General features: G+C 59.8%; 1 protein-coding gene across 16 annotated transcripts; it reads left to right on the top strand.

Annotated features, from left to right (window-relative positions):
* The first annotated feature begins 808 nt into the window (after positions 1-808).
* On the top strand, positions 809-20,390 carry PHLDB1 (pleckstrin homology like domain family B member 1). Of its 16 annotated transcripts, none has more exons than XM_087875940.1 (20): positions 1,068-1,385; positions 4,463-4,539; positions 4,961-5,084; positions 5,172-5,342; positions 10,137-10,265; positions 10,532-11,823; positions 12,213-12,410; positions 12,549-12,677; positions 12,789-12,926; positions 15,297-15,425; positions 15,852-15,992; positions 16,075-16,185; positions 16,360-16,449; positions 17,141-17,243; positions 17,358-17,625; positions 17,812-17,902; positions 18,188-18,334; positions 18,598-18,817; positions 18,920-19,005; positions 19,801-20,390. In XM_087875940.1, exons 2-20 carry the CDS (start codon positions 4,480-4,482, stop codon positions 19,939-19,941), a joined length of 3,768 nt encoding a protein of 1,255 aa, XP_087732066.1. In that variant the 5' UTR covers positions 1,068-1,385; positions 4,463-4,479; the 3' UTR covers positions 19,942-20,390. The 16 variants fall into 16 exon arrangements, 14 of the variants coding, with proteins under 14 accessions (XP_087732071.1, XP_087732074.1, XP_087732066.1 ...); XM_087875941.1 differs by having other exon boundaries at positions 1,183-1,985; XM_087875943.1 differs by lacking the exons at positions 1,068-1,385; positions 19,801-20,390 and adding exons at positions 1,564-1,985; positions 19,113-19,306.
* The last annotated feature ends 206 nt before the right edge of the window (positions 20,391-20,596 follow it).

Below are 20,596 nucleotides of genomic sequence, written 5' to 3'. Positions count from 1 at the left end.
CTCGTTGCTGTGACTTCACGTCAGGCAGCATCATGAGGTTGATGGTTTCCAGATGTTCTGATATAATCCGAGCCAAAATAGTTCCAACTCTGGAAACAAGGCGTGCCACACTTGTCACTTCCAGCCAGGAGTGCCCACTGTCTTATTCATTGCTGATCCATTTGTAAGGGTTCCAATGTCAAGTTTTTAAAATATTTCTTATTTTCTAAATCGATTTTGTGCCAGAGACTGTAAATATGACATCCTTCGCCATAACAATTCAGCTTCTAGTTAGCATTGTCCCTGTTCTAAGTGCTGGGTTTGGTTTTGTTTGTTTTAAGAAGGATGCCTCTGCATGCAGACAGGGTTAAGTAGGGCCACCAAGTTCCATTATGTACCCGTTCACTGACATTTTTTATTAAAAGGCCAAAACGGTTTTGCAGTTCTGGCAGCAAGGGACAACTCTGGGCAATCAGGCAGGATGAAATTCAGGCAGGGCAAAAGGTGCATCATCTTAATGGATGCAAAACTTATTTCAGGCGTGTTGAAATAAAAGGGGACCCAGAAATCAGTCACCCAGCGGTCGGATCTTGGGGACTGCTATTACATTTTATTTTTATTGGAGTCTGGCTCCAATGAAGTTTTCTGACTTTGTTATCGGTAAGCGCCCAGAAGTGCAGGATAGGGTCAGCGCGAAATTTGCCTAAAAAATTTAAAATGCCTCAATGAGTGACAAATTACCCCCCCACCCCGCGAACCAAGGACGATTAAAGCCTGGTCGCCCCCCCCCCATCCTCCCCGGCGAGGGGCTTTCGAGCAGGGCGGCTTCAGCTGTTTGGAGCGTGGGAGGCGAGTCCGATTCGGCCGCCCTGCAGGAACTGTTGAGCTTTCCTCTTCTTCGGGCGATCTGAGGCCGAGACCGAAACCGCCCGGCTGGGCTCCCACAGCCGCCGCGGTGCCCCCGCTACGCCCAGCCGAGCGCTTTCCACGCAAGGACTCGCGAGGAGCTGCCGGAGCGTCCAGCCCGGCTTCGGGGCGCCCGAGCAGCCGCGGAACGGAGGGAGGCGCGCCGGGCCTTCCCCGCCCTCGCCTTTTGTTCAGCGCCGGCTCTGGCGCGCCAGCTCCGTCTCGGGGGCAGCGGGGGGGCCCTCCGGAATCCGGAACGGGGCGGGAGGCGCGCGCACCCCAGCTGCCCGCGGGCCTGGTCGAGCGCGCGCACGCGCAAAGGGGGAGCAAACCGGGAGGGCGGCGGGTCCCCGCCTGGCGCTCCTCCTTCGTCGGCCGGCGGCCCTTCAGCCCTGAAAGAGCAACGCGGACGGACGGACGGACGGGCGGCGGCTGCAACTCCGAAGACGTCGGGGCTCGAAGGGGCAAGCCCGCTTGACAGGTGCGGGCGGGGCGCGCAGGTAATGCAGGGGGCCCCTCTCCGCTGCCCGGGCCACGTTTAGGAAGTCCGGGCCGGCCAAGCGGGAGATGGAAAGAGCGGCCGCGCCTCTCCGCTTGACTCCGGCCGGCGAGGCTCTGGCAGGGCGGAGCTTCCTGGACGGCTGACAGAGGCATCGACGGCCCGGCGGCCCCCTCCCCGCTCCCCGCCTGCCTGGACGTGGCGCATTCCGCGCATTCCTGGCTCATTCCTCCCGCACCGGCGCTGCGGACTGGGGGAGAGGAACGCCGCGCGCAAAAGCCGGCCGGGCCGTCCCTGCCGCCCACCTGCGCTCGGGCCAGCGGCTCTGCTTTCAGGCCAGGCGAGCCCCCTGCTCCCTCCCAGAGCTGCCGGTCTCGGAGGGGGCGGGCGTTGCCTTCCTTTGCTGTTGCTTGGGAGAAAAGGGCTGTCCGGTCTCTGGAGCAGGAGCTCTCAGGGTTTGCCTGGCCCCGCGGCTCCGGGAAGCCGCGGAGATTTCCTGTAGCTCCGGCCTCCAAGCAGGGTGGGAGCTCTGCGCCCGGGACCTGAGCTGCGCTGAAAAGGAGACTGCCCAGGGATCCCAGGACAAGTTTGTACCTTGCAGGTTTGTTGTGAGGGAATGCAGGCAGTAGAAGTGACCAGCCTGCCTGAACGTTGCTCTGGGGTGGGCTCTGGAATAATCTCACCTGGGCATCTTGTAGCATCTCTAACTGAGACGCAGAAGCTTTGGACTTGGGGCAGCTATCACGCCCGGTCCTTCTCCCTTCTCTGGTGGGTCTGAGGAAAAGTCCTTCAGGAAGAACGCAAGGTTCTGGGAGAACCTAGTCCTCTCCTGATGCTGATCATGCTGCCCCCTACACCAGCCGTGCCACCCTCTCCTTGTGGCTTTTCTCCTGCAATGGAGCTGTGGCTGCCAGCACAGGATGCTGATTTGAGCTGGGGAAGCAAGTGGGCCGCCAGTCCCAAAAGCTGCCTTCCTCCTTTCCCAGGACCAGTGCTAGTTTCGCCAGTTTTCTCTTTGAACCCAGGAAGGCCCCAGAAAGGCACTTGGGGATAGCAGGTCCAGCCTGTGGCTCTTGGCCTCTGGGTAAACCCAGACCTGCCTGATCTTTGGGCTGAGGCAGGGAGCGCAGCCAAGGCTCGGCACAGAGGTGGCACCAAGGGCTGAGCTCGGTTTTTGGAGAGCCTTGACCTGCTGGTGCAGAACAATTTCTGGCAGAGTGGATCTGGTGCTGGCCAGCACAATTGGGACTTTTCCCACCTCCTGCCTTTGGTTGGATCCTGCGTCAGAAGCTCTCTGGAAGCCCGGCTGCTGTGGGCGGCTGGGCTTGGGCTTGGCCTGGCTCTGGCCAAGGACAGCACCACCCCCACTTTTCCCAGGCTGCCTCCTTGGTTGGCCTTGAAGCCTTTGGTGCTCCTCCAAGGCTGGAAGGGAGTCAGTTGTTCTCCTCCCCCTTTCCCCCCTCTGGCAGGGTTCAGGAGAGATCAGCCCTGCAGGCCCAGCCTGGCTGGAGCTCACCCCTTGGCCTCTGCTGCCCAGCCACTCAGCCATACAAGGAGCTCATTCTCTGGCAGCACAGAGAAGAAAGGCGCCTTGTGGCTGACAAGGTACAGCTCTCCTCTCTCTCTCCCTCCCTCCCTCCCTCCTCAAACAGAGCCTGCTTGTCAGGACTTGTGGCTCTGAGTAGGAAGGAGAGTAGGGGGAACAGCCAGGCACCCCCTCCCCCCTGCCCCCAGGAGAGTTCCTCTGCCTAGGCAAAGAGGGGGCCGGGAGACCAGAAGCCCTCCTTTCTCTGGGCAGTGGCATTCTCCTCCTTGGGCAGGTCAAAGACAGACAAGGCAGCCTCTTTCTCTCGTCTCTTGAAAGGACCCTGGATTGGGGTGGGGTGGGGTGTGCCAGTGCTTGGGAGGGAGAAATTCTCATCAGGCAGTGCCCTGCTAGCTCTCCTGGGCCAGTGCAGGTGTTGGGCTTGCAGATGGCAGTGTGAGGTTTCCCTTTTTGCCCTCAGAAAGGGGGCAAAATCTCTCCCCTTCCCCCAGGAAGGGAGAAATGCTGGGGGATGCTGAATGAAGAAGGATTATCCAGGTAAGTCACGTTCCATGACTTGGAAGCTGCCTTTACTGGGCATTTATTTATCAAATTCCGATACTGCCCATCTCACGTTTACTTTGCCAACTATTAATTTCTCCAAGATTCTGCTGCAGGCAACTGAGAAATAGTGGTAGAAGATGAGGAGACAGTAGCTGGCATTGAAACAAGGGAATTTGGAATTGGGGTGAGGGCACAGACACCGCAAGCAATCTTTGGCAGGTGCAGAAGAGGTTGGATGCAGGAGCTCAGATTCTCCTAGGGATGTCGCAATGAAAACAAGCCGTGGGTGACCCCATGCTCTGTAGTGATAAAACACAACTGTGCCTGTAATTGGTTGCCAAGCAGTTCTTTGCAATATTTTCAGAGGGGAATTGATACTTGTCTCTTGCAGAGAAACACCCAGGAAGCCTTGAGCTTGTATACAAGTGTTAAGACTGTCATTGCCCACTGGTGACAGTGCCATAGATCCGGCAAAATGTGTGCAATGATGCAGTCTAATCATTATGGTGCCACCATATCTTGGGCAGAAAACAATGGAGAGAAGTTAGCTTTTTGTTGAACTTAAGGAAGCTGAAGATAATTTTAGATATTTGTGCTAATGAGTTAGTCATGAGGTAAGTTAACCTTGTATGTGTCAGGAGGGCTGCTTAAAGGCTCAGTTGCTCCCTCTTCTTCCCCGCTGCTGAAGAGCAACTACTTAAAAGCTGAAATACATATCTTGTTCTTGAGAAATAGGTACACAGTTATTTGTGCTTAGAGGGGAGCACTCCAGAAATGTTTCTCCTGGACCACGCCTGGCAGAGCAACAAATTCCCCTCCTTCCCTGCAGAGAATGAAGGGCGAGGACCAGAGGCCTCCCCTTCCTAGGGACAGCCTTGACCTGTCCTGTGTTCCAGCCCCAGGACGGCCTGCATCTTGCACGGGGCTTGAACCTCGGGCAGTCTGTGGCCTGGCACTTCTGACACAGGCTTCCCCTCTTTCCCTCCTAGGCCAGAGGAGTCCCACCATGGAGACTTGCAACCACAACCTGGCTGCCCCTCCCTGCCAAGTACAGAAGCCCATTCAGGTGAGCAGGTGCCCTGCGAGAACCCCCTGCCCGTCAGAATGTGCTGGTCCTCCCAGGTGGCAGTGGTGGCTCAGGAGGGGACCCCATTCTGTCCTGAGGTTTCGCGGGCCGGAGAGTGAGCCAAGGAGTGTGAGAGCCCCCTTTGGAAGCCCTTCCTGAGTCAGCCAGTGCTAATGCCTGCTCAGCTTGCTTTCCTCTCACTGCCCCTTTTAAAGCTGCTGGACAACTTGCCCTCTTGCCTTTTCCTACTCTTCCTGGCAATCACCTTCAACTCGCCTGGCTGGAGGATGATAATTAAGAAAGAGGGAGGGGTTTGCTCATGCCAGGAGTGGCCAAAAGGGAAGCCATACTGCCCTCTGCTCTTGCCCGCTTGAGGAGGGGGCCACGCTGCTATTGACAACCTTTCTCCCCTGCCCTGCAGAACAGCCTCCTGGACCTGACTGAGACGGGCCGAGGCCTGAAGGTGCAGACGCAAAAGCCGCACCTGGTGAGCCTGGGCAGCGGACGCCTCAGCACTGCCATCACTCTGCTGCCTCTGGAAGAGGGTATGTCTCTGTAGTCTCGGGGGCCTTCCCTTCTCTGCTCCCCCTTGAAGGAAGAGTGCCACCCCCGCTCACACAGTCTCCTTGCAGGCAAGACCGTCCTGGGCTCCGCTGCTGGGGACATTGTGCTACAGGGGGCTGGGGTGGCCCCTCAACACTGCTTCATTGAAAATGTGTGTGGGACTCTCACACTGCATCCCTGCGGTCATCCCTGCGCCATTGATGGGCAGCCAATCACCCGCCCCACCCGTTTGTCCCAAGGTAAGGAGAGGAGAGGCTCTGCTGGTCGGATATGGAGAGACTTGCACACTCATTATGCTGCCTTGGGCCAAGTACCTCCGGGAATGCTCGGTTCTGGATTCTGATGGGACCTGCATTAGTGCAGTGTCCCTCTGGCATTTGCGTCTTCCTGCAAACGTGGGCCCACTCCATTCCCTGGCCGGTGGACTTCCAGTTGGGCTAAGCCTAGTGCTGCTAAGCTCTGGAGTTTTGGGGAGGGGAGAGTCCACCCGAGGTCCAAAAAAGAGGGGTGCTCCCTCCCTGCCCCACAGCTCTGGGGAAACATGGCAGAGCCACACAAAGCCTTAAGGCAGAGGGCATCTGCAGGAAGGAGCCCTCTAAGGTTGGCCTAGGAGCTCTTTTGAGGGTGGCAGGGCAGTGATCAGTCTCCTTGCGCCCTGGGTCAACACTGAGTAAAAAGCCTCCCTGCCAGCTCTGATCATCACCATGGCAACCGCATCCCTGGCAAGGGGAGCAGTTTTGCTGGCAGAAAGGAGAATGAGGCAAGAGTTGGGCAGCGGGGGTGGGGGTGGTATTTCAGTCAGCCAAGGTTGGACAATTGCTAACGGGAGGGAAGCAAGACCCTGCCCAGCCATCGCCTGCCAGTGAGACCCCAGCTGACCTCTGCTCTTGATGGGGTTTTTTTGTGGTGCCCTGGGCCTGGGTTCTCGATGGCCCCTCTGAAGAGCCTTTCCTGTGGCTGGCCACCCTCCCTGAAAGTCCTAACTCTGATGGTCTCAGAGGGGAAAGTTACCCATCTTTATATTCAAAGAAAGCTGCAGAAGCTCCCCGTAAAAAGAGGGACTTCCTGGCCAAGAGCGGCTGCAACGGGATCCCTTGCAAGTCAGGCCGAGAGGGCCCTGCCTGTCTTTGGGGCTGACTGGCGGGAGCAAGCGCAGCCTGGGGGTTGGGGCTGGTTGGGGGGGTCTCTTGGCCTCTGTAGATGCAGGCTCAACTCAGACGCCTGCCCCAGGTCCCTTTCCATCCAAGCTATTGGCCTTCAGTTGGGCAGGAGGGCCTTGGTTTACAACAGCATTTGGGGCCAGAATTGCAAGCCATCCATCCATGATGCAGTCAGGAAGTGCAGTGTCACACGCATGTGCCGCTTAGTGACAGGTGATTCTGGCAGTCCCAGTTGCCATTGTTAAGCAAATCACTGCAGGTCAGTTGTTAAGAAAGAATGGCAGGGAAGGAATGTTTGAAGGCTCCATAGGGAAGGATCTCTTACCGAAGGCAGCAGAGCCTGGGAAGAGCCCCCTCGAGGGGGGGAGTTCTGTGAGCACTGGTCCCCAACATCTGTCCCCCCCCCCATTTTCTAGTTAATTCCTTCTTGCTGTTTCTCATCCGGACTGCAACAGAAATTACCAAGTCAACTTTTCCAAAGACTCATCATTTCCTGTCTGAATCATATTTTTGGTCTGACCAGACCCTGGAAAGAGAACTTTGAAAAGGAATTGGCCAGAAGCCTTGGCAAGTAGCCAAGTGGCTTTTCTCCCAGAGGGCTCACCCTGCCCCTGCTTCATCCCTTTGCAGCCTCCGCTTCATCGGAGCCTCCGCTGCGCTGGAAGGCCGGCAGACTCAGGCCTGCTGGGTGGGCGGGGGGGGATCCCCACATTCCCGCCCCGCGCCCTTGGCGCTCCTGCAGGGACTTCAGGTGGCGGCTGGGCCGGAAGGCTGAAGCTGGCGCGGCCATGAGCGGCAGAGACCCCACGCTCCGGTTCCCCCAGCTCTGCCCAAGCGAGAGATTCCCCCCGACTTTCCTGCAACTGGGCAGCCCCGCGGCAATTGCTCGGGAGCAAGCAAAGGAGCGCCGGGACCAGGGCCCCGGTTTGGCGGGCGGGGCAAAAGCGGCCGGGAGCGGGGCGCGCGTGGCAGGAGCGCCGAAGGGGCCGGCAGCGCAGCGGAGCCGCCCTTCCACGGAGCCCGGCCAGGCCCTGCGGGCGGGCGGGCGGGCGGGCGGGCCGAGACCCTTCCTGCCGCCGCCCGCCGCTATTTTGAGCAATCCCGGAGGCGGGCGGCGACGAGACGGGAGGCTCCGCCCAGCTGGCGGCTCCTCCGGCCCCGGGGATGCAGCCGGGGCGCCGGGCAGCCTGGAACGCGCCGCCACCCACCCCGCAGCCGTGGCCGAGGCAGCCGCCGAGGGGCCGCGCGGCCAGCCAGCCCAGCCTCTGCCCACCAGCCGCCTTTCGGGGTCTTGCGCCTGGCTGGCTCCGGGCTGGGCACAGGGGAAGCGGCAGCCTCGGTGGCCAGCCGAGCGCTCTGCCGGGCTCGGCGCTTGCTCCCCCTCGGGGCGCTCGTCCTCCCGCCGCCCGGCCCCCCGCGTAAGCTGCTGGGGCTGCCAGGAAGGTCGGGCGGGATCCGGAGGGCTGCGGGCTCTGGACGGCCTCCCAGCAAGGGCTCCGCCAGCTCCCCGCAGAGCGCGATGTGGAGCTGGGCTCGGCGCCCCCTCCTCTTTCCCATTTCCCGGCTGGGCTGGGGGCTCCCCCCTCCGAAGCCAGCGCCCCCTTCCTGGCTGGGGCAGAAGCCAAGCCCGCTCGCCCTCCTCCCTGTCCAGGATGAAGCACTGGGGGGCTCGGGGAAGATTTCGACATGAAATGCTCTGGGGAAGGGGGGATGGGTCACCCGATCCCCCACCCTCCGCTGGTCTCTGGCCCTAGGAAGCCCCCTAAGAGCAGCAGAGTTTATGCCCTTCCCCAGGCCCCCTTTGCATGCGAGTTTTCTGAGTCACCCCAGACCTTGAGCTTTGGGTGGGGTGGGTTGCTTGATGTGTTTGGAGCCCCCTTGCCCCCCAAAATGCCTTTTGCAGTGGCCATCTTCCCACAGAGCTTTTGCGGGATTGTCTATTAGCTTGTTACATTTGCAATCTCGGAGTTGGGGGTCTGTGTTCTGGTGACCAGGCGGACAGGATAAACCAAAATAGTAGATGGTTGTTTGTTTGAGGATAGCATACTTGATTTTGGTTACCCTGAGGCAGTGGGCTTTGCAAGGGGAGGCTGACTTGCCTTCTGCAGCTGGAAAAAGCTTGCCAGGATTGGGCTGCGTCTCCAGAAAAGTCATGGGCTCCGTCTGCAGTTGGGGTTGCTGCTGAGCCCTTGGAGGCAGCAGATTTCTTTGGGGGCTATTTCTGGGAGATGTGCTCTGAGATGCCCCCACTTCATCCAAGTATGCCAGGATCCCGTAATGGTCCCACAGCCCAGTTTGTTGGGGGTCAGGTCTGATTTTGGGCTGGGTGCAAGCATTCAGGAGAAGGCGGTTAGACCATACAAGCTTTCTTTAGCACATCAGGGCTCCATTTTTAATAACTTTCCATTTCATTTGTTTGCTCCAGAATTGGCCAGAAAATTGGTGCCAACGGAGCATTTTTTTGGTGGCGGGGAGGGACCGCAGAATTGCGGTTTTCCTTCTGCTTTGTCTGCGATGTTTAGGACTCAGAGTCAGACTAAGTGAAGCCTGAAGGCTGCTGCCTGGCCTTCCGAGAGTGACAGCTGCTGAGGGGACAGAGGGCCTTCCAGGCAAGCCGCACCCCCCTTGGCTAAGGCAAAGTCTCATATTAGGGGAGGGCACAGGCCTGTGTGCTGAGGCTGTGTTTCCTGACTTCAGATCCCCCCCCACCCCAATTGTAGGAGCTGATCTGTCTGCCGCGCCAAGGATCCTGGAATGTTATTCCTGCAGGTCCCCAATTCAATGCAACTCAGGCTCTGCACTGCAGCAGGCACAGCTGCTTAGTGGCTCAGACGGGCTGAAAAGCTGAGGAGGGGAGGAGGAGGAGACCCCCGGGGTCTTTGGGTTCTACTTTTCCAATACTAAGCCTGGCTGTGGCCAGAGCTCTCACTGGCCTCCCACTCTCCATCACATGAGAGTGCTGCCAGCTGGATGCCCACCAGAGATGGAGCAGCCATTGCCAGAGCTTCAGTGACCACTTGGCCCTTTCCTGGCTGGGCCCGGCTGTTGCACCCAGGGTAGGACTGGCTGGAACAGGCATTGCGAGGAGGTGAACTTGTATCAACCCTACTAAGTAGACCATGATGGGAGATCAGCTCCATACTGCTTTTATTGAGATGGGTAGCAATCAAGGGATCTGGCAGTCTGATTGTGCTGGGCCGCCTCCTTACGTTTCAGAAAATTAGGGAGGCATCTGCCTGAACCACTTCCAAACAATATCTGGACATTCTGGACTTTTAAAAACGGCTTCTGCCTATTTTGCCCAACCATCGCCTCCTGCATCTCTCTGTCAAGGGCACCGCCTCACTCTCTGCACCCATCCTTTCCCTGTGTGGGCTGGGAAGCCTGCAGCAATCGTATCCATCGGAGGGGGTGGGGGTCAGGGGATAAAAATTGTTTTTGATGTTCAGTACCACAAACTGAAGAACAGCTGGGGGGATGGTCTATTGAGAGCACCTTCAGACTCATTCATACGAGGTTTTGCAAAGACACCCCCCTCCCCCGGAAGGTCCCAGCTCTGGCATGAGCCAGCTGGGAGGGCTGGACTGAATTGCAGCTGTGGGCAGAGGGTCTTTCCTGGACTTTGCAGCTGGTGGCAGTTGTGCGCTGGCCTCCTGGCCACCCTAGCAGCATTGCTGAGCCTCTGAGCAGTCTCGAAAGGCAGCCCCACAGAAGGCTCATTGCAGTCGCCCAGCAGTAGGTAGGACGCCCTGAGGCCTGGAGGAGCAAAAGCTCCCCAGAGCTTTCCAGAGGCAACTGCCACTCTCGGGGCGCACAGCACGGCTGGACCTGGCCTCTGTGGGTCTGCTTGGCTGACGGGGCTCCTTCTCCCAGGGCACGTGATCTGCCTGGGCCGGGCGACCTTCCTCCGCTTCAGCCACCCAGCTGAGGCCAAGTGGATGAAAAGCCAAGCGGTGCCAGCCGAAGGGCAGAGCCCAGGAGCCCCCTGTGGGCTGGGAGCAGGTGGGTCCTTCGCCTGAGGGGGTCTGGTGAGGGAGGGGGTTCTGAAGGGGCCGCCTGGCTCCTCTGCGCTTCTGGCTGAGGGGCGGCAGGTTCCTCCCCAGCCCCAGCGGGTGGCAGACCTGATGGGGACCTTGGGCCGGCCTTTCGGAGGCGAGGGTGCTGGGTGGGCTTGGCCTCAGGGTAGGGGGCTCAGGTGCTCTGGCCCCGAAGGGGGAATGGGGAGGCAGCCGAGACTTTTCCCTTCTGAGACTCCCATCTCTTTGCAGCAGAGTGGCAGAGCCCCGTCAGCGGCAACTCCGAGAGGGCATCGCTCTCCCTGGTCAGCTCCATTGAGAGAGACCTGCAGGGCATTATGGATTCATTGGTGCTGCAGGAGGAAAGTGGTGATGGGAGCCCTCCGTCCCCAACAGCCGTGTCTCTTGCGAATGGCAGGGGGGGCTGCTCCCTTCTGTCCCCACCCCAGAGCCCCAGCAACACCTCCATGGGATCCACCTATGAAAACGCCTCCTCTCCTCCCTTCTCTCCACTCTCCTCCCCTGCCAGCAGCAGCAGCAGCTGCCGGAGCCCCTTAGCCAGCTGGCGGGAGACGGTCCCTGCCCTCCCCCCTGCGGTGCCTGTCCGATCCTCCAGTTACTGCCATGCTGCGTTGTTGCCCCATGGGGGGGCTTCCCCAGACCCTTTGAGCAGTTCCAGTGGCTTCCTAAGCTCTGCTTGCATCTCAGGGAGCCCCCAAGCCGAGAGGAAGGTCCGACGGGATGGCCCCACAAGCCCCCTGCCAAGGCACAAGGCCCGGCCTCCTGCAGAGGATCCCTGTCCCAGCCAGCATGGTGGCTCTCCACTGAAGGAGAACCGGCTGGGTAGCCCTCGCCCACCATCACCCGGGAACCCCTGCTCGGCCAGGGCTTTCCAGCTTCCCGGCATGCTGCAGGGCAAGGCTGCAGCCCTCCAGGACCCAGGACCTGGGCCCTTCCCGGAAATACTGCCCGTCAGAGTTTCCCGACCAGCCCAGCTGGGGAAGTCAGCCTGCCAAGGGTCGGAGCTGCCAGGTGTCGCCTCTCAGTCTAGCCGCGGCCAGCGTCTCCCTGAGAGTCCCCAGCTCAGACGGCGGCCCCTGGAGAGCATGCGGGAACTACCCCCCCTCAGCCCAGCCCTGGGGCGCCGAGCAGTCTTGCCGGCCCCCGGAAGCAGCCTCTCCTCGCAGGGCAAGCTTGGGGAGAATCCCAGGGGGTGGCGGAGGGAGGCATCTTCCGCTCCCCCCTCTTCCTCCTGCCTGAGGAGCCGCAGCCCCTCACCTCCCTCCATCCATGGAGAGCCCATCCAACGCAAGCCCTGCGGTGGACCTGGCCTCAGCTCTGCCTCCAGCTTGGGGTCCCTTATCCTGCCCTCGGATTCTCCCCAGCCAAGCCACCAGAGGCCTGGGGGGTCCCAGCTGTTGGGCCCCACACAGGAGCAGAAGCAGAGCACGCCCAAGCTGCTGGGCATGCGCGAGAGCGGCCTGCTGGAGTACCACCGATGGCAGCGCCAGGAGCGTCTCCGGGAGCAAGAGATGGAGCGCTTGGTGAGCAGGGGTCGAGCTGGGGAGGGGACTTCAGCTTCACTGTGGAGAGCTGGGGAGGCCGGTGCGAAGGATGCGTGGCCCTTAGTGTAGGAAAGGTGGACGAATCCTGTCCAAGCAGACTTAGTCTCATAGGCTGAGATGGATGCAGGGGAGGGAAACATATCAGAGGGCCAAGGGGGGGGGCTGCTTTGGGCATAGACACAGCTGGGTCGACACAGCTGCCGTAAGCCAGCCTGCTCCCTCCTGGCAGCTTGGCTAAGCCTGGCCAGGGTCGGTCAGGTAGCAAACCCAGTTGGCACAGGGGTCTGGGTGAGGGGCGTTCCTGTGCCAGGCCCTTCCTTCTACCTCACCAGCCTCTTGTGACCCTCGCTTGTTCTCTGGGCAACCAGGAGCGCCAACGCCTGGAGACCATCCTCAGCCTGTGCGCCGAGTACACTAGGGGGGACACTGAGCTGGGCCACGAGGGCGGCGCCAATGGTGCTGCTGATGGGGCGCTCCCACCACCAGGGAACAGGCCCCCCCAGGAGCGAGGGGAGGAGGAGAACTTGCAGGAGGAGAGCAGCAGCACCGAGAGTGCCGGCCAGGAGGTGAGGAGGTGGGCAGTGGGTCCCTGTATCCCCTGACCGGCTGCCAGGCACTGCCATGGCCTGGGAGACAGCCTTTCCCTCTGGAGGGAGGCTTGAAGCCCTCGCCCACACATGCAGGGGTTGCCACTTCCTCTGCAGCACGAGGTGCCACCCGCTCCAGAGCTGGCCCTCCTGGAAGAAGAGCACACCCGCCTGCTGGCCAGCACAGACCACCTCAAGAGCCGCCTGAAGGGGCTGGAGCAGCAGCTGCGAGAGACCGCCTGGGAGGTGAAGGGGGAGCTGTCCTGCCAAGAGACTGGCAGTGCCGTTCATCCTTGGGGGGCAGGGAGAGGCTGGTGGCTGGCAGTGCTCATGCAGTTGCCATTCTGCCCTGCCCAGGCGGAGATGGAGCAGGCCCTCCTACAGGGTGAACGGGAAGCTGAGATCCTGCAGCTGCAGCAGGAACAGCAGGCGGTGCAACTCCTGCAGGAGCAGCTCTCCAGTCTGGATGCCAGCACTCGCCACGAGCGGGACAAGGTAACTGGCCGGGGAGCCTCCAGCCTGGCAGGTTGCTGCTCAAGGTGATGGGGAGGGCAAAGCCACCCTCCCTTTGCTGTTCACTTAGTGGGTTCTGCCCTCCTGATCCAGGCCTCTCGGGCTTAGCGGGAAGGGGCGCTTTCCTAGTCCCTAGAGGAAGCCCTCCCTAGCTCTGGGGGGAAACCCTTTGCGTGTCCCAAGGTAGAAGCCATGGGTAGCCTGGCGAACTGACAGGTCTTGCCAGGAGCAAATCAGCCTGACCCCAGCCGCCTCTGCTGCTCACCTTTGGTCAGGCAAAGGTGCCCATGGGGCCGTGCAAACACTGGGTTCCCCCAATGTTTGCTCACACAGGGAGCCTGAGGGGCAGGGAGCACACACTCCGAAGTAGCCCAGCCACTAACATCCCGGCCAACACTAACTGTGCCAACCCCTCTCTTTTCTCTCTTGCGCTCTCTCTTTCTCTGCCTGCTCGCAGCTTTGGGGGGTGGGGGATCTGTCTGGGCCAGGAGAGGCAGAGCTCACGCTCAATTGTCCACTCAGCCCTGGGGGTAGCCCCCCTTCCCTTCTAGGAAGCCACCAGTGCTTGGCATTTACAGGCCATCTGGGGTGGCAGCTACGACCCGCTTGCGAAGGGGTGACAGAACAGTAGCTCCCCCCGCTCTTTTTGCTTGTATCCCTGCCTGAGAAAGGACCATCTGGCTGAGTCCTTGGGGACAGGCTGGTCATCTGGTCACATAGGATCCCAACCCAGATTTGGTCTCTGAGAAATGCTTGAGAAGTTGAGCTGCCTGTGGAGAGCAGGTGATGCCCCGTACTTGTTTATCCCACCCAGGCTCCTATCCAGAGGATGCTCCTTCTGCTCCTCGTAGGAGAACTTCCACCTGCTTTGCGCCTGGAGACTGGGAAGTCCTTCTACGTGGAGCCCAATTCTGAGGCTGGTTCCCAGGCTGAGCAGCCCAGGGGAACCAAGGCCCTGCAGCAGCCTCAGGTGTGACGGCTGCATTTGCATAGTTTGCTATCATGTGCTCCTCAAGTTGCATTATCGATCCTGGTTTTGAAAGAAAAGACAGAGATAACGGGAATCATGCGGGGTCCACTCCTTACAGCATGTGCCGCAGAGGCTGATCTCTCCTTTCTTGAATGCCTCTGGCAGGACAGACCACAGGTCTTGGCAATGGAGATTTACCCTAAGTCCGACCAAAGTCTGCTTCTTGGTGAATGAAAACCATTATTTCTTCTCCTGTCTTCCAGAGCCAGTTTATTTGAAAATGGCTACCATGTCTCTCCCTTCCCCCCACCTTTCCTCCAAGCTAAACATACCTGACAAACGCCTCCACCTGTTCCTTGTAGGTCTTTTCTTCCAGGCCCCTTATCATCCTGGTGACTCTCCTCTGGGACACATTCCAGTTTGTCAGTCTCTGTCCTAAATGTGGTGCCCAGAACTGGACACGGTCTCTTAGGTATGGTCTGATTAACACAGAATAAAGAGGCACCACTGTTTTGCTTGATCTTGGCATTATATTTCTGCTGACGCAGCTTCAGCCAGCTTTTACTTTTTGGTAGCAACACCACCTGTGGCTCATGTTCAGCTTGTGATCCATTCAGACCCCCGATCCTTTTACTCATCCACTGCCCGGTACAGTTCCCATTGCCGCCTGCCATCCCACGCTGATGATTTTGGTTTTTCATCCTCAGATTAAAGCTTTGCATTTCTCCCAGGTGAAATTCACCTCTTTGAATTTCATTGCTTTTTGCCCAGCAGTTGATCTCGTCAAGATGCTCCCGGCCTTGGTCTTGTCATGGTTGCTCCTTTCCGTCCCTGGAAACTGGCATTATTCCAGGGGCTTCCAATGCATGCTTCACCTATCCGTCCTGGTTTTTTTTTTAAAAAGTGGGGGATAGATGTAGAGTGAGACCTTCCATGGGCTACAGAAACATCTCGGGTACAAATCTGGGTTGGCCCTGCTAGAGACGCATTTCCCTTTGCCTTGACTGACTCATCTGAGCTTCCAACAGCCCAGAAGTCGCCAGGATCTGGAACGATATTTCCTCCAAGGGCCAGATCCAACTCTCGTGTCTTCGGCTTCACTGCCCAGGATCGCTTCCAGGGCAAGGCAGCTTTCGGATGTCTGGGGCAGAAGGCCAGATAAATTGGCGGCTTCTTCACGGCTGGGCTTTACACCACAGGAGGAGGAAAGGTGTAGGTGCCCTGGCAGCTGCTGGCGAGGGTGGCTGGCAGACCCCTGGTGGAGGCAAGACCAAGTCCTTGACCCCCTTAACCCAAGAGCCTTGCTAACCCCTCTTTGCATGGCCTGCTCCCGAGAAGCCTGTTTTCTCCCCTCTTCGTGTGTCGTTTTCTCCCGGCTTCAGGAGAGGGAAAGGGTTGATGCGGAAAGGAAGGCGCTTGAGAAACTGCGGGTGTTTTACTCTGAGCTCAAGAGCCAGCTTGAAAACTGCCCCGAATCAATGAGGGAGCAAGTGAAGGACGAGATGCAAAGGGTCAGTGCCCTCTCTACCCCCGCCCACCTTCCGTGGGGCAGGGGAAGCTAACTCGGGCCCACTGGCAGCAGTGCCCCTGCAGAGGCTTAGCAGGAGTGCCCCTACCCTGTCTCACACACAGCAGCCAAGTTGCCTCAGCGGCCTTGGGGGATGGAGAGCAAGGGCAGCCGGCTCGCAGAATGGATCTTGCTGCCCAGCCTCGGGAGAAAGAGGGGGTGCCAGACAACTCCTGCCCTCCTCACTTTTGGCTTTGGACACTCCTGGCATTTGTCCTGGGATAGTTGAGAAGAAGGGTCCTTGGGCTGTCTAGAGAACACTGGCTCACCCCATGCTCACGGACAGCCTGCCAGCCGTGCTTACTGGCGGGGAGCCGATCAGGCCAGCCTCGCTCAGACTGCCGCCTCTAAGCAGCCACGTCCTGCACAGGAAGCGGAGGCCCTGGAGACGGAGACCAAGCTCTTCGAAGACCTGGAGTTCCAGCAGCTGGAGAAGGAGAGCCGCTTGGAGGAGGAGCATGAGATGCTGCACAGCGAGGCCCAGGGCCGCCACCGTCTGGCCCGCCGGAAGGTGAGCCCAGAGCCCCCGCTTGCAGGGCTTGCAGAGCCCATCCGTGGCTCCGCTCAGCGTCCCTCCTGTCTTCACGCTGCAGGAACGCTTGGCTGCTCTGGAGGGCCAGGCGAAGCAGCTGCGCCTGCAGGCTGCTCAGGAGGCTGACCGGCTGCACCAGGAGAGGAGGGCCACCCTGCAGCGGCTCCAGCAGGTGAGCGACATGGCAAGGGGCAGTGGTCACAGAGGGGGCCTGGCTCTCACCGCCATGGGGAAGAGGACAGGTGCCCAACTGTGGGGGAGGCTCTGCTCCTTCCCCTGGCAATGCAAAAGAGGTCTGGAGGGGTTCCTCTGACCCTCCCCCTCCCTGTTCTGCTTTCCCCAACAGGAGAAGGAAGCCCTCCTGGTGCTGGAGCAACGGTTCTGTGCACTCACTGGCAGCGCTGTCTTTCCCAAGGGCTCGAGTGGCCTCCGAGAGGTTCGAGGGGTCTGGGGGAGGTCTGGGGAGAATGTGCCCAAGGAGCCATGGCTCTGCCTGTCTGATTCTCAGCAGGGCTTGGGGCCTGGCCTGGAAAGACCGCCTTGGTCCAGCAGAGGGGTGCTGGAGGTTGGACATTGGCACAGGACATTGCAGCATCCCCCATATTACATATTCCCCACTTTTGGAGCTCCCCCATCAGGCACATGGCAGGAAGAGAGAGGCAGGCTTTGAGCTGCAGAGAAGATTGGACTCCTTGGCCCATTTCAGTTCAGCTTTCCACAAATCCTGCTTGGGCCGATTGCAGGCCCTGTGGTGACCTTAGAGGTGGGGGGGGGCTCTTCCAATGCTCCCCCGGCCTTTCTTTCTCCCTCTTCTCTGTAGATCCCACAGCCCTCCTTTTTCCTCTTGTAAATGGGGTGCGCTTGGCATTCCTGGTCTGGACGCCCGCAGGTGCTGGGCAGTTGCTCCTCGAACTGTGTCCTTGGGCAGTCTAGCCAGTACCTTTCCCAAAGCTCAGCTCTGGCCTGCGTCTCTTGGGCCAAGACGGACAGGAGGTGTAGCAGCCCAGTTGGCCCCAGTTCCTCCCGCAAGGAACCATCTGGGGTCAGTGGGTGAGCGGTTTCTGTCCCCCACCTTGCACCCCCTGAGCACGAGCCACCACCAGAGTCTCATGGCTTTTCTCCCACAGGGCTCTCCACCCCCAGCGGGCAGAAGAGGCAGCCCCCCCCGCAAGCTGACCAGCACCCTTCTTGACCTCGGGAGGAAGCGTGAGGCGTCCCTGCACCACAAGGGTGGGTGATGCCTCTGTCCGTGCCCATCTGCAGGGCCCTGGTCCCTCATGGTGGGTGGACGCCAGGTGAAGTCCTGCTGGCACTGAGCCTCCCTTTCCCTGGGCCTCTTTGCAGGGCATCGGGCAGTTCAGGAGCAGTGGCAGCACCTGGCTGACCTGAAGCAGAAGGCGGCAGTGGAGTGTCAGGCCCTGCGAGGGAGGGCCCTCTTCTCTCCCCTTGTGCCCCACTCTGTCCTCCACCATCACCCCTTCCCGGGCCAAGGTCAACTGGCTGATGACCCTGACCCAGCCTACGACACCCTCAGCCTGGAGAGCTCGGACAGCTTGGAGACCAACCTATCTCTGAGTGGGAACTCAGCCTGCTCCCCGGACAATGCCTCCAGGTCAGCCCCCCCCCCCCCCGGTCACCAGACTCCTACAAGGTCTGCCCACCTTCCAGGTTCTCTCGCCTGGCCTCTGGGTGGGCTGCGTGGCTGACCTGCTGCTAAGTGCAGACCAGACCCGAGAGAGGAGGGCTGGGGGGTAGGCAGGCTGGGTGGGCAGGCAGTGACAACCGGTTGGCCTTGCAGTGCCAGTGGGGCAGATGCCAGGAAGATCGAAGAGATGGAGAAGCTGCTGAAAGAGGCCCAGGCTGAGAGGTCCCGCCTGATGGAGTCGCGAGTGAGGGCGGGAGCAGAAGTCTTGGGATGGGGATCGCTCCGAGTTAGCCTTCTAGGAGAGCCACTCCCCTTGCAAGCCAGTTGTGGAGGGGACTCGAAAGGCGGATGGTCCCCTTCTCCCTAGTGAATTCTGACCCCATCCCCTTCTCCAAGTGGCGGGGCTGCACGGACGGTGGGCAGGGGTGGTGGGCAGCTTCTGTCCATGGCCGGGGATCCAGCTGTGGACCTGGGGGGCAGAGGGTGGGTGGTACTGTGGACGCAGTGGCCCACGCTTTTGTCCCGGCAGGAGCAAGAGATGGAGCTGCGTCACCAGGCTTTGGAGGACGAGCGGCGGAGGCGGGAGCAGCTGGAGCGGCAGCTGCAGGATGAGACGGTACAGCGGCAACAGCTGATTGAGAGAGAGGTCAAGATGCGGGAGAAGCAGCTGGCTCAGGTGTGCAGGAGCCCCTCCATGCCCCCCCCCCAGAGGGCAGGGCTGTTGCGTTCCCCATGGAGAGGGAGAAGGCCTACGTCGCTGTCCTGGCACACCTGGCCAAGGAGGAGGCGGAGGCTCCGGGAGGTTTCTTTCTGGGGTCTGGGAGTCCAGCATTGAGCTTGGGATAGGCGGACTTTCTTCCTGGCTGCAGGAGCTTGGGTGGGGGGGTGGCAAAAGGACTTTTGGCCCCTGCTGCCAGCTCTACTGCACCCGTTCTGCAGGCCCGCCCCCTGACCCGTTACTTGCCCATCCGCAAAGAGGAGTTTGACCTGCGCTTGCACATCGAATCCTCTGGCCACAGCGTGGACACCTGCAGCCACATCATCCTGTCCGAGAAGCTGTGCAAAGGCTACCTGGTCAAGATGGGAGGCAAAATCCGGTCCTGGAAGAAGCGCTGGTTTGTCTTTGACCGTCTGCGGCATACCCTCTCCTACTACGTGGGTGAGGCTCCCCATTCCTGCCACGGCCAGCCCTCTTGCCTCGTTGCTCCTCTCGGCCCTCAGAGGGGCTTCAGCAGTCTCCCTCTTCCTCTCCCCTCTGCAGACAAGCACGAGGCGAAGCTGAAAGGTCTCATCTATTTCCAAGCCATCCAGGAGGTTTACTATGATCACCTCCAATGCGCAGCCAAGGTGAGACACAACCTGGGCAGGGAGGTGGCAAGTGGGGGCACTCTGAGCGCAGCCCTAACATCCCCCTCCCCTGGGCTGCACCTCACCTGCCTTTACCTCTCCTGCAGAAGAGATTCTTCCCTGCCAGCCTGTCCATGGTAGGGACCCATCCGTTTCCTCTGGCTAGCCCAGCAACCCTGCATGATCCTGAATCCCCGAGCTAAGAGAGCCATCCAGGAGGGGAATATTTGGGCTGAAACTCCTTAGGGACCGGGGGAGGGGGCAGCACCGGGGGCAGAATATGGCACCATCTCATCAGTCAACCTCCTCGTGGCTCAGATAGCGTGTAGCCCCCTTCGGCCTCAGGGAATCGCCTGAATGCTAATGCTGACAGCTGCGTGGGTTCTTTTGGGCACATTTTGGCTGCCTGAGCAAAGCTTACCAAAAGCTCTTGCGTTGCGCAGCTGCCATGGGACTCCTTGCTTGCTGCCCCCCCCTTTCCAGTCCCTGTTCCTGGAGCGTCTTGTAGCAAAAGCAGGGCGCTTGTCAGCAGCCTCCCTTGCCCACGAACTCCAGGAGGACACCCACTCCACCCCCAGCTTCAGAGGAGTGGGAGCCTTTTGCCATTCTCTCTTCAGTGACAAATTGTGTGGCCCCTTCCTTTTAGGGCTGCAGCGCCACTTTTGCATTTTCTCTGCCCTCGAGCAGAAGTGGGTTCTTGTGCCCTCCTTAGGCTTGGCATTAACTCTGCCTGCTGCTCGGTGGGGGTCTACGGCGGCAGAAGGCACCCAGGCAGCATCTCTCTTCTCTCGGCAGAGCCCCAACCCTGCCCTAACCTTCTGCATCAAGACCCACGACCGGCTCTACTACATGGTGGCCCCCTCAGCAGAAGCTCTGCGCATTTGGATGGATGTCATTGTCACGGGGGCTGAAGGCTACACCCAGTTCCTGAGCTGAGGCAGCGGAGCCATGAACAGCCCCCGATGGCCGTCTCTCAAGAGCTTCCCACGGACAGCCTCTGACCGCAGGCATGGACCCCTCTGCCATGGGTCCCTGGGATGGACACGCGAGTGGCAAAAGCAGGGCACTTGTCAGCAGCCTCCCTTGCCCACGAACTCCAGGACGACACCCCTCCACTCCCCCAGCTTCAGAGGAGCGGGAGGCAGGGACCAGCACCATCAGGCTCTGCAGTGCAGGGCTGGCTCCCCGCTGGCCCAAGGCCCGTGCAGACAAGGCCCAGAGGTCATCTTGGATCTCTCATCTCCAGGGCTGGCCACCTCTTTTTTCAAAATGGAGAAGCCACTGGGAAGAGTCCCCCCTTGCAGCTGTGGGTTGCTGAAATTGTTGGCTAGAGTCTTTGCAGCCAAGAGGCAGGAAAGCAGAATAAAGGCTTTTGCATACTTTCATCCATATGGTCCTTGTCTCATTTAAAGAATGGTCTCAGTCAGTCAGCCCATCAGAGCACATTTACAGTCAAAAGACCAAACTGAAGAAAGAGAGCAACAACACACTCGGCCCCCTCCAGGCCAGGTGTGTCTTTTTCTCCAGGGTGGAGGACCCTTTGCAAGGCCGAGCTGCACAATGATCAGAGGGGGCCCCTCTGGCAGGATTT

The sequence above is a fragment of the Pantherophis guttatus genome, chromosome 9, assembly GCF_059756535.1.
Source record: "Pantherophis guttatus breed Tessera chromosome 9, ASM5975653v1, whole genome shotgun sequence".
NCBI lineage: Eukaryota > Metazoa > Chordata > Lepidosauria > Squamata > Colubridae > Pantherophis > Pantherophis guttatus.
Note: the sequence above shows the minus strand (reverse complement) of the source record. Positions and strands in the feature narration are given on the sequence as shown.